This window comes from Macaca fascicularis, chromosome 14, assembly GCF_037993035.2.
Source record: "Macaca fascicularis isolate 582-1 chromosome 14, T2T-MFA8v1.1".
NCBI lineage: Eukaryota > Metazoa > Chordata > Mammalia > Primates > Cercopithecidae > Macaca > Macaca fascicularis.
Genome location: NC_088388.1, coordinates 29152400 through 29165381, shown reverse-complemented (window position 1 = coordinate 29165381; position 12982 = coordinate 29152400). Strand labels below are relative to the sequence as shown.

The window sequence follows — 12982 nt, the reverse complement described above, 5'->3', positions numbered from 1 at the left end:
ATTTGGGCTTGATGTACCTGGGCAAAGGTTCATGAATAGATCATGAGGGGGGCATTGACCTTCTGAGAAGCCTAGTTTTGGAGGGATTAAGATGAGGTCTCTTCTTGATCTGGGTGACTCTGCCTGATGATGTGTTCCTACCTTGTATCTGCTGTGGCTGAGAAACAGACTTGGTTTTCAGGTTAAGAAGGGTTGTTAGAAATGGCAGATTGGAAACCCATGGGGTCGGCGCATGTGGTGTTTGGCCTAAAAGTTGTTTAGAAATCTGGACATCTCACCTAAAACTCCAGGTTTCCAGCCTCTCTGGAAAGGTCAGATCTGGGCACTGGACTCGTGGTCTGGCATGGAGCTTGTCAGGGGAGCTGAGGCCTGGCTGCTGGCTTTAGAGGGACTTTCTTGGACTTTACAGTATACACTCACTTGCCTCCCTTCCTTGCCTGCCTGCCCCTGTGGCATGGGGGGTACCACTGCCTGGTTAGGTTGGCCTCCATTTGAGTTGGGATCTACCAGTGTATGCCCCTGGCAAAGCTCTGAGCATCAATCTCATCAGCAAAATGAGGATACACTCCTACCTGTGAGGCTGTTGGAGAATTTGAGATTCTGTGTGCAGACTGCTGAGCATAGTGAGCCGCATAACTAGGAGTTCAATAAATGCTCTTTGTCGGTTTCCTCCCATGTTTCTCACTGTTCCCATTGCCACCCACTAGGATGCAGACACCCAAAAGGTGGGAGTACTCCATGTCCTGAGTCAAGGATACCACCTCCCATGGGTTCCCATGGAATGGACCAGAGAAGGGGAGGGAGTCTTTCTGTCTGTTCCAACTTAAGAGAAGCTGTCTCCTTGAAACATATCCTATCGCAGAAGTGAGGTGGGTGATATCAGGACATTCAGCAATCAGGCTGGATGGGCACTGACCGGCTACAGCATTGGGCACAGGACTCTGGAGGAGGACCTCTGCTGTTCCTGGATCTTGAGGTGGTCTGGGCGGATCTTGCCAAAGGGCCAGGGTGCAGGGCTAGGGAACCCCTACTTGCCAAATGGCACAGAAATGTTAACTACTGATATGGTTATTCCAACTCATCTTGGCTAACCTGCAGCACTTCTTGCAAGCTGCCTCATCCTCTTTAACCTCATGTGGGAAGAGAGTTGGGTCTTTAATCTCATGTGGGAAGAGAGTTGGGACAAGGAGAGGGATTTCGCCACCTTGGGTCTTTCTCTGTGTGCAAGGCAGACTGACTCTGTCCGAGGTGATTTCCCTCTGTCACTTCCACGCTTGCCTACTCTGCTGCCATCCTGCTGTCCCTGCGCCTCTCCACCAGCTTGACTCCAGCTTTTAGTAATGCCTCCTTTACCTTTAAGCCCACAGGAGTGGGAAGTTGAGTTGACAAGACGGTGAGGCGTGAGATCGCAGGTCTGTGTAATAACAGGAAATCCTGTCAACTGGGGTGGTGCCTCAGCTGGTCAGCCTGGGAGGGAGAAAGGGTGAGATCATGTAGACCAGTCAGTGCTTCCCCATTTTTTCCCCCTATTATGCCTCCTTTTGGCTTCTGGCTGAACTTCACACCCAGTTTCTCATTTTGGTCAGGCCCCATGTAAGTGTCCCCTTCACATTACCCTCAGTTCCCGGCTTCCCTTTTTCTAGCTTAGTGGCTTGTGGTGGGGGTTGGTAGCAGTAGAATTCTGTTTTCAAATGAAACCAGGCATGGAGGTCCAATATGTGAAACAGATGGCATATGGGGGCTGCTGAGGCTGAGGGGTTGCTTTCATGTCAGTTACACGTCCCGGCAATTCTCTTCTCCAAAACTGCCTCCACCTTCCTACCTTCTTATCCTTTCATCAGCTGGTCTGGTCCTACCTAACATATTACCCGCTTTATGAATTTCTCCTGGGTCCTCAATCCCAGCCATAGGAAATGCTAGTGTGGCTGTACTTGTAGGAAGATGCTGAGAAGCAGTGGGCTGGAGTTTTCAAGACCCTGGGATTCAGAGTCCTGGGTGAAATCATAGCAGCTCATGCTTGCCAAGCCTTGCTGTGGGCCAGGCAGCGTTCTAGCAATTTGATGAGGATTAACCCATTTTACTTGTACAGTAATCCTATGAAGTAGGTATCCTTATCCTCCCCACATTCTAGGTGAGGAAACTGAAGTATGAAGAACCAGTGAATTTTCCCAGGTCATTGCTAACAACAGCTACTAAGTGGCTGCCAGGATGCAGAGCCAGGCAGCTCTGGGCTCCCTGGTCACAAGAAGACACATGCTATCTCTGGCCTGTGCTTGCTCGGGACAGTTTCCTTGTGTATTAAAAGTGAGGCTATTATTGCTGCTTACAGTTCTGTTTTAGGCTTAAATGTGGGAACGCCTACATTGTTGACAGTGGTTTCCAGCACCCAGTAAGTGCTCAATGAACTTTAATTGGAGAAAAATGCCGGGTTCCATCCTAAGAGCAATTTGTTTATTATTCCTTATGATGATGTTTGTTCTAACAAGTAATTGCTTTTCTGTTGACAGGGCAGCAACCCTAGGATAGAGCGGGAAAAGTGGAAGGGAGGCTGCCAGATTCTAGGCCTGAGCCTCCAAGGAGCTTACGGCCTAGGTGTTAGGAATCAAGATTTTCATCTTTCCTGCATCTAGGGAACCACAAACCACAGCCTCTTTAATTTGGCTGTCTCTCTCCAGCTTTTCTCTTCTTTCTTGTCCTTTACAAATTAAATTGGTAAACGTGAGTAAGGCTATAGGGTGAATTGTCCCATTGTGATTTTGGCCTAGGTATCTAATGCCTTGATATTTTTTATTCTCATCTTTTGGGTAAGATGAACCTCCTGTGCCCTATAAAAGAGTGGACCAGATCACTCTCTCGTGGGGCACAGGAGAAATCATTGAGCTGTTTCATCCTTTTCTTCTGGCATCCAGCACCATGTCTAACACATAACATTTTGTTTTCAGTAAATGGTTAAGAGTCAAATAATTAATTAATGGGGTCTCCACTCTGAGTTCCTTCTTTTTTTGATGGGGGAAGGTATCTTTTAAGTGGGGAAGTGTCTGCCAAGTTCCACTGGAGATGGTGTGTTGGAACAGAGGTGTGGAAAATCCCCTTCTCTTAATTCAGTTGAGACAAGATAGAGGTTTTTTCAGAAACATTCTTTCCTTATAAACCAATGCAAGCAGAATAAACAGAGTATAGACATGGATTGTAGATTTGCAACATGACTCAGCCACGGTCTGCTCACAGGCTGGCCTAGCCAGCACTGCTGGGGACTCCTGGCCCCCTTTCCTCATCTCTTCACTCTCTATAGTCCTGGGAAAAAGGATTCTTGGGTTACCAGCTTGAGGCAGGTCTGGACTGGTGGGTTGCCAGGACTTGTGGGATTCTCTGTTAGCTGGTAGCCACCCTGCTTCCTGATGTGCCCTTGATAGGGACTTACTCCTGCGATTCTTTCTCGGGCTTCTGACCATTCTGCAATAATCTTGGTGGTGGTTATTAACTTAAGAATCTTAAAAATTTGTTTCTGAATAGGATTGTATCGACGTGGTTCAAAAATTTTACACATATAGCAAGGGTATACAGTAGAGTCTCCCACCCCTGTATCCCAGAAACCAGTTTTCCATTCTCTCTTCCTCGTAGATAAGTATTAGTAACAGTAACTTATTGGGTATTCTTCCAGAGTTTCTTTATGCGTATATAAGAAATACATACGGAAACACAGTTGATAATAGTGGATACTTTGTACAAGGTCTGTGGACTGGAGTGGGGTCTGGTGATGTGGTGTCTGCAGGACAGCATCTTCCCCAAACTTCAGGGAATCGGGTCGGCTAAAGTGTTGTGTTGCCCTACGTAATTTCCAGCAACAACTTCAAGCTTCTCCAAGGCTTTACGTGTAGACATGGAGAAGAGGACACACAACCCAGTACTTTTTTACATATGATTAAAAAAATGCATATGTGGGTCGGGCACAGTGGCTCATGCCTGTAATCCCAGCACTTTGGGAGGCCAAGGTGGGCAGATCACCTGAGGTCAGGAGTTCGAGGTCAGTCTGGCCAACATGATGAAACCCTATCTCTACCAAAAGTACGAAAATTAGCTGGGAGCGGTGTTGGGTGCCTGCTATCCCAGCTACTCAGGAGGCTGAGGCACAAGAATCGCTTGAGCCCAGGAGGCGGAGGTTGCAGTGAGCTGAGATGGCACCACTGCACTCCAGCCTGGGCAACAGAGTAAGACTCTGTCTCAATAAAAAACAGCTAATGAATTAAAAAATAAATAAAATGTATTTGTGTTCTCTGTGTTTAAAAATCAAGGAGCTATATATTTCAATTCTAAGGGCCTATGGGGAAACCCATTCATATAGTAATACAGACTTGAACAGCAAGTTATAAGAGTGGAAGAGTGGAATTAACCAACAAATGTGTTAATGTTATATAAACTAAAATATGTATTCTTGTTTTTTTCTTCCTATTTTATAAGATAGCCTGTTGTATGTACACACTGTTCTGTATCTTGCATTGTTTCATTGCTTACTATGACTTAAATCTTTCATGTCATTATTTAGAGCACTTTTTCACTCCCTTTTTTAAATAGTTGCATAGAATTCCATTGCCTGGATGAACATAATCTTTTTATTAGCACTTTATTGGTGCATATTTATGTTGATTTCTATATTTTGCTGCAACGAAAAACTCTGCACATATGTGACATGTGACGCTGTCTAACCATGTTATCATGCCCAGACAGAAGGCAGGATTTTATAAGGAATAAGGGCAGTGTAGCTTACTGACTTGCCCACGTAGAGCAATAGAATCTTGCCTTAAGTGATCAGTAAGGTCTTTTCTGTTCAGATAAGTCTATGAACAGTACCTAGTGGAGAAGGCTTTGCATTCTAGATTTGATAAAAGAACAAGTGTGTGGTTCTCCTACTGTACCTGGCTATGGACCATTATATTTAAAGTATATAAAGCAGATGACCACATCACGTCTGGTTCCTCCTCAGTAAAGAAATAGTTATCACTATCAGCATGGTGGAAGGCCCCTCTTCATGTTCTACTTCTTTATTCTTCCCCATTACCATCTCATCACCTCTGTTATAGCTGCTTCTAGCTTCAGAGTCCTTTCTGCTAAGTCTTTGTCTTGGAAGTTGCATTGTCTGCTCTTTAGCTTCTGCTCTGTTAGGCTGATTTCTACCTAGACTTCTCTTCCTGGGACCCTCTGCAGAATTCTGGCCTTGGCTGTGGCTTGCTGCAATGTAAGGCTCCTGGGCTTCCGCCCTCCGGGTAGAGTGAAGCCCCTTCCTGCCTTCCCTGATAGGAGGAGAGGAGATGTCTTGGATTCCTCAACTGGGTAGCATCAGGATGCTTGTCTGCATCCCACTGTGAGATGCCTGGGGCAACCTTTACTTGTTCAATCATATCCAGCCCAAACTCATAATTCCGACACCAGCATAGATCCCTCCTCCATGCTGCTCTCCAGGAGGATGTCCATAGTTTTTTATCTTGAAGGCCCCCTTAACCCCGACCTCTTTCTTTTTCAATCTTACCCATGGCATCTTCATGAGCACGGTGTTTTCCCACTGTGGGTTCCTTGGGACACCAATTCCACAGCATATTATATGATCTCAGAACCATGTTAGTCCCTCAGCATCATGAGTACCCAAGATACCTCCTTGGGAAGCTCTGCCCTAAGTAGCCTATTGTTAGGACTTGTTTTTCCACTTGTGCGCAAAGCTTGGCTTCTTCACCTATGGCATTGAGACTTCCCAAGGACCACGAGGACTTTGTTAGAAGGTGTTTCTCCCTCCTGTGGTCAGAAGCAATCTTCTTACCTCTTCCTGTTTCAAAGCCTCCATCCACTTTAGGCTGCCCCATAGGTTGCTGCTTCCTGTCTGAGAGACACATCTAGCCTCTGCCTCAAAGACTAGTGATGCCCAACCTGCTCTTAGTCCAGTGGCTTTTGACAAAGGCTTCCTTCTCTTGGATCAGACCTGCCCACATCTGGGAGAACCCCTGGGTTGTGTTGACCGGGTGGCCCTCCATGAGACTGCCATTAAATTGGCCCTCAAAATGCAGCATCCACGAGAGACATATTTTCTGTCATGGGAAAAGGAAGGTATTTTCTTTGTTCAACGTGTGTTTGTGGTTTTCCAGGGCTTTTTCTGGCACAGAAATTCAAATCGTGTGGTTCTCTCTTTTTTTGTCTTAATTTTATTGTGCCTGTTTTCTCTGCACAAAACAACATCTTGCTGTAACCTCCTGTTTATCCTTCAGTGACATGAGTGAACATGTTTTGGGGGAGTGAATCCTCAGCAAGGGTTGTCAGAAACTTGAGCATTTGCTCCTTATTAGCCATAGCCAATGGGATGAGTAAAGAAAACCATTTGAAATCATGAAGGGTTTACTCCCTAGGGAACTCACTGGATCTGGGGAGCAAGTTATTCTTGTTTTTTTGTTCCCTTACCTTGTCTGGATCAAAATAAAGAATAGTATGGGTGGTTCCATTATTTGTCACAGAGGAGAGCTGGCGTCAATATCCCTATTTTCCATTTGTATTTTATTAGCACTTAAGATTCATTGAAATCATCTTGTGAGTGTATTTATTAACATGCTATCTATCCATCAGCCCCCAAGAAGAGAGCAGAGACCTTGTCTGTCTTATTCACCTTTGAACTCCTGGTGCTAGAACGACGTGTAACACATAAAGAGCCACTCAACACATATTCATTGCTGGATAAATAAAATCTCTCTGTTCTCCCTGCTGTGGTCCACCTTAAAGACTGCTTCAGTCCATTGGGCATGGGTTGTAAGACCACCCAAACCATGGTACCAAGTTGAATGTTAAGTCAGGGTTGGGGGAGGGGTTCTGGATTTAGAGGAGAGACAGGGTGGAGTTATGGGAAAAGATGTTGATTTTGCACAAAGTCTGGGTTCAAATCTTGGCTCTGCCACTGACTTGTTTTGGGGAACTCTCTGAGGCATAATTTTTTAAATCTGTACAGGAAGAATAATAATTACTCCTACCCCCCCAACATATACTTTATAATCCTTGGTTGAAGAATGTATGAAAAATGTGTTTTAAACTATAAAGTGCTCTGCAAATGTGGAGGAGTGCAAAATGATGGTCTTTCTCTTCTTCTTTTTGCTTCATATAAAGCCTGGTGCCCTGGCCTGCCCTTAGCAGCTCTGCTAGAATTAGGATTTCCTGTGGCTGGCTGCCCTCTTCACAGTGCTACTTTCTCAGAGTGAACTGAGGAACACATCTTCTAGGATTTCCGTTGCTGCAATTCCATGATAACAATGGGGGCAGGGGGACCAGGACCTAAGAAAGTGTCCCCAACTTCTCAGGCCTGGTCCCACCCCATGCCACTGGTGAGCACATTGTCACCATGAGCTGTACCATCAAGGGCCGCTTGACGGTGTTTCTCTTCTCCCTTCTCCCCAGGCGGCTGTTGAAGAGTGAACTTGGATCATTCATTACAGACTATTTTCAGGTAAGCTGTGTGGATATGAGCATCCGTCATTATCATGCATGTGGGGGCATGGACCTAAAGGGGGTGGCCAGTACTGTACAATTGGACATTCTTTCAACAGCCAAAATTACATATCCCTAGTCCCTGCTGTGTGCTGTGCGTTGCAGAGGAGCACCAGGCCTGAGTGTCCCGGCAGTTAATGGAGATCCCAGTCCCATGCAGCAGTTCTCAGGCATTTTGATCTCAGGACCCCTTTACACTCATAAAATATTTTGATCCTTGTCTGGATCAAAATAAAGAATAGTAAGGATGGTTCCATTATTTGTCTTATGTCTGTCTTTACCATTATAGAAATTAAACCTGAAGAGCTTTAAAATATGTCTTAATTTAAGTAATAAGCCTATTACATATTAGTGCTAATTACATTTTTATGAAAAATAACTCTCAGAATAAAATAGTCAGGAGATGTCTGCATTGTCTGGCTTCATAGAAGACAGTTGGATTCTTATACCTGCTTCACTTTCAACTTGTAATGATATTGCATGTCATGTAGTTTTGGGGAAACTCCACTGTAAACACGTGGATAATGCAAGGGAAAAAAACAGATAGCTTAGTATTACCGAGAAAATAGTTTTGACCGTGGGGATCCCCCAGGGGACCCTGAATCATACCACATCTGGATCCACTGTCTGGATCAGTCAGACTTCTCCCCTGTCTATAAAGCTAGTGTAAAGCTAGTGAGTTTAAGGTTCCAGGACCAATCAGAGGATAGTTTCTCATTCACAGACACAAGCTGTTTTCATGACTCTATCCAAAGTCATATGGTAGAGAGGGAATGGGGAGTGTTGGGTGACAAGGAGTAACTGACTGGACAGCACTTTAGTGAAGTCAGAATCCCCACTTCTCATTCATTTGCTGAGTGGGCAAGCTGTTTCACCTCCCTGTGCCTCGGTTTCCTCATCTGTAAAATGCAACTAAACATACAACTTATCTTAAAAGATTATATGCTTTATGTGAAATAACACATGTAAAGCCCTCTGTACATAGTGTGTAGGGGGGCAGTATAGGGTAGTGGTCAAGATCACAGCCTTTAGAGGCAGAGTGCTTGGGTTCAGTGCCCAGCATAGCCACTTACTAGCTGTGTGACCTTGAGCAAGTTGCTTTACCTCTCTGTATTTCCTTTTCTGTGAAACAACAGTAATAGGACCAAACCTTATAGAGTTGTCATGAAGACTAAATAAGTTATTTATAAAAAGTGCTCAGTGACTAGCAGAGAGAGTAAGACAGTAATAAGTGCTTACTAAATTTATATAAGTGCCTATGTGTTATTCTAAGGTGTAATCCATCTCTTTTAATGGAAAAGTAGCATACAATGCATAACATCTTGGTTTCAGGTTAGCAATATTATTCTGTATCCAAATAGAGCATGCTTTTAAGACAGTTTAAAGAGATTTTAGGTTTTGAAACAGTACGGGCATCCTTTTATAATTTTTCTTTATGAGATTCAGGAAGCTTAAACTTTTACATGCACTTTAAAAGAATGACATGGCAGTTTAAACACACACACACACACACGGACAACTCCTCTAAATCTGGACAAACCAAGACCCAACAGAAGCCTGGAATTCAATCCGGTCATATGTCTCAGCTGCTTGGAAGACAGCTCCTGTTCAGGGAGGGACAAACATAAAGATTAAGAGAGAGATAATTAGTCACAAATGTGAATCATTTCAGTTGCCCTTGACTCAAAGGTCAGTCTTGGCCTCATTCTCTTCTCTTGCCGTCTCTACTGATTGATTTTTTAAAAATCTAACTACAGAGAAGTGGTTTTTCAGTCAGTCCTGGAGAAACCTGCTGAGTTGAATTGCCATCCTCCTTGACATTTAAAAGCTCCATGGTTTGGTGTGGTTTCAATCAGGTTTTAAATGTCGTTTGTCTTTTGGCTCTGGGGGTTACCCCTAGGGCGGATAGGAAAGGGTGTTTGGGTGGGGACTTGTTTATCTGGGAAGCCCTGAGGTTTTTGGGGGCGGTTAATACTGCTTACAAAGCATGCCAGATGCTTAAAAACTAATAACCACTTGTCATTTCCTATCGGGAACCTAATCAGAGAAGCTACTATGGGAATAGAGTCTCTTGCCAGGGGTGGGGGCGAGGACTGGTTTTCACAGTTTTAAATCGAAGTTTATTTAAGGTGCTGATCTGGAAACAAGGCTCTCCTAGATACAGTTGTTGTTGTTGTTGTTTTTTAATAGATTTTAAGTGTCATGTGGGCACACAGCTTTTTTCTTTCTTGCTTGCTTGCTTGCTTGCTTGCCTTGCTTTCCTTGCTTGCCTTGCTTGCCTTGCTTGCCTCTCCCTCCCTCTCTCTCTCTCTCTCTCTTTCTCTCTCTCTCTCTCTCTCTCTCTCTCTCTCTCTCTCTCTCTCTCTCTCTCTCTCTCTCTCTCTCTCTCTCTCGGTTCTCCACTCCCTGCAAAGTTCCTGGAATATAGTGATACTCAGTAAACCTTCTTGGGAGAGAGGGAGGGATTTTCTGCCACAGATCACTGAAATGATTTTAGGTGATGCGTGCAATGACATTAAATAACATTAGGCCTTGTGGTTAGAAACTGCTCTCCTCTTTTATTTTCCTTTCACCCTTGGGATTGTGCTAGAGAGGATCTTGAGTTGCACCATGGTGTCCTCTCCCCTCCTTCAGGACTTCGTAATCTCTCTTGTTTGAATAAGGAGGAGAAGTCCTCGAACTTAGTGTCTTCAGCTAGGGACACTGACTAGTTAGGATTTCTTAACATTATTTTGTTGGCATTGAGTTGATCGTTGAGTTCCATTTCACTTAGTGTAAATGATGTTGCCATGGTTTCGGTTTTAAACATATTTATGTGTTTAAAAAGTGGATTGATACAAGAAAAATAGTATGCAAAGAATAATCACGTAGGTGGCCCTGGCTCTGGCCCTAGTCATGCAGGTGGTTCAAGAGAGACTCAGATTTGGAAAGCCCATTACCAGCTATTGCTTAAAAATGGGCTGGTTTCAAACCATTCATTTTACAGAAGAAATCTCCATATAAGGAGGCACGTCCCAGAGGGAAGGCTTGTAGAGGCGAGCTTAGCCTTCACATTCGACTGTCAGATGTCGTTTCAGGAGGGAAAATCAGGAGGAATGCTAGAAAGTGTGTTCCTCCAGTAAAGGGGCAGAAGGAAGGCCTGAGGACAGATGAGGAATGGAACCCAGGAGTGGACAGGAAAGTCACCAAAACCATGGCTCTGGCTGTTGGGAAAGGTGAAAGATGAGCTTCCTGGGTGCTGGGCTCTGCACTGCAGAGGCTCGGATGGCCATGCCCAGGCATCTGCATTCAGCAGTCAAGTCTGTCTCCTCACCCTGACCCCCACCTCCGAGCTTGCCACTCGTACAGCCCTTTCTGTGGCTCTGCTTTTGAAAGCGAACGTTCTTATTTTACATTCTGTGAGTCTTAACACATTTCCCACTTTCCTGAGTGGGAAATAATGAAAATGACCCCGGGTGAGGCCAAGAGAAATCATGTAGGAAAACTGTGCTTATCTCATGCCTGCACACAGAGAAGACAAGCTGTGAGATCTGCGGAAGCCCTGAGAGACATCCATAAGGCACTGGCCGGAAAAGTCTCTGACATTTCCAGTATTGATTTTTTCCCTTTCCCTCTGTTTTGAATTGTGCCCGGAAGGAAAATTGGGGTTTCCGAGAGAAATGCTATATACTAATGACAGCTCTGAGGGATGATTGGTTTCTTGTAATTTTTGAAACTGATGATATGAAACGTTCTGGATTTTCCTATTTACCTAATTAGGTATCTTGGTGGTTCAGAGCATGGGCGTGTTTGCAGATCGCACTTTCTGCCATTCTGTATTTACTGGCTTTGTTGTGTGTATTATAAGCTTCTCCCCCAAGCCCAGAAAGTTCAATTCCTTTTGTTGGAACTGGTGTTTTACTTGATAACAGAAACTCAGGCTAGAGTCCGTGGCTTTGAATGGGTTAATACTAGGAAGAGAGGAAACTTAGCTGCCACGGTTGTCAGTAGGTCATGGATACGTGGTAATGTTTGAGATGCATTTGTGTGTGCGCATGTATGCATATATATTTATTTTTCCATTTGCTGCTAATATCTGCAAGAGTCCCAGGAGGTCAGTTTTCCCTAGAGTTTACAGCATATGGCAGAGAGCTGAAGGAGTGTAGCATTAACTGAAGACCTGAATGGATGGCAAAGACTTTAAATCAGGCCCAGAAAAAGCAATTATACTTTGTGGGAACAAAGATAGGACTTCTGAGGATTCTTGGCAAGCTGGATGGAGAGAAGATCAAGAGTGGTGAAGGTAACTTTTGTGATTTCTAAATCCAAATTGAGGAGGAGACAGAAGTTTCAGCTGTTCTTTGATCAGTTGGACAGGCTTCTCTAACAAGCAGGACTCCCAAAATGGGAAAAGAGCTAATTGGGTGAACAGAGTAGTAAAAGGAATTCCACATACACCCTTCTTTCAAGGTAAAATTGAGGCCTATCCACACAGGGGGGCTTTGAACAAGTGGAACGGGGATCTGGTGAGAAGACAGAGGAGAAGTTATGTTTTTAGGTGAGAGGTCATTAGAGGTTGCATTTTTTTTTATTTGGCCAGTACTTAGAGAAGAACAGCATTGTGGAATCTGTAAGCTTTGGGGTGGCCTAGAAGCTCCCATTGGCCACCGTGAGGGGCGAGAATGAGGTGGAGCCAGACTGGGGGCTTTGAGAAGCATCCCTGGGTGTCTTGGGCTACTCACTGTGGAGCTCGCTGCCTGCCAGAGGTCACTTTTCAGCAGCTTTGCCGTTTTTAATCTCCTTAGCAATTATTTGAATTTTGTGCAATTAGTTGAGTATTTTGATTGTACTTTTATTGTACTTTATGAGTTTATGCGGGAAAAATGGATCTTGAAATTGACCACAGGTCGTAATATAATTGAGATAAAGATGAAAATTGATAGGCTTGCAGAAGTGGCAAATCTTTATCCTCATTGGACTCAGGTTATTGCACATCAGTTGTGGAAGAAAGGAGCACATGGGTACCAAAGGCTGAAAATATATCACCCAAAAATGAGCTCTGAAGATGAGGTGTAATTAGGGATTTCATAATCCTTTCAAGCTCTGGGGGGACAGAACTCCTCCTAAATCATGGAAGTGTGGTATTCTACATGAGTATGTATTTGCAGGAACTCACTATGTATGGAATTTGGTGATTCATTGTAGATGAGAAAGGAATAGCAGGAGCCAGGCTTAGGGCATTGATGGGGGAGGCATAAAAGGTAGGAGCAGATGCTGGAAACAATGTGGTATTAAAATAGTGGAAACACTTGGTGATTCAGTGGGCATGAGAAGTAGAAACTGAGTTGGAAGCGTCGGGAAATTTTTGTTCAATATGGAAAGCAATAAGGTGACTTTCTCTGAGGCTCTTTAAGAGCTATAAGGAGAACAGAATTAATGATAATGGTAATGACAGCTAACATTTTCAAGCACATACATGCTGGGCATTGTT

General features: G+C 44.2%; 1 protein-coding gene across 22 annotated transcripts in view; it reads left to right on the top strand.

Moving 5' to 3' along the window:
• Positions 1-12982, top strand: part of PRR5L (proline rich 5 like) — a 176879-nt gene that overhangs the window by 117472 nt on the left and 46425 nt on the right. For 16 of the 22 annotated variants that reach the window (XM_074013954.1, XM_045370425.3, XM_074013950.1 and 13 more), the window contains one exon: positions 7423-7471. The exons of the other annotated variants lie outside the window; for them this stretch is intronic. In XM_074013954.1, the coding sequence (XP_073870055.1) occupies positions 7423-7471 (49 nt within the window). The remainder of the gene's footprint in view (positions 1-7422; positions 7472-12982) is intronic. 22 annotated transcript variants of the gene reach the window in all.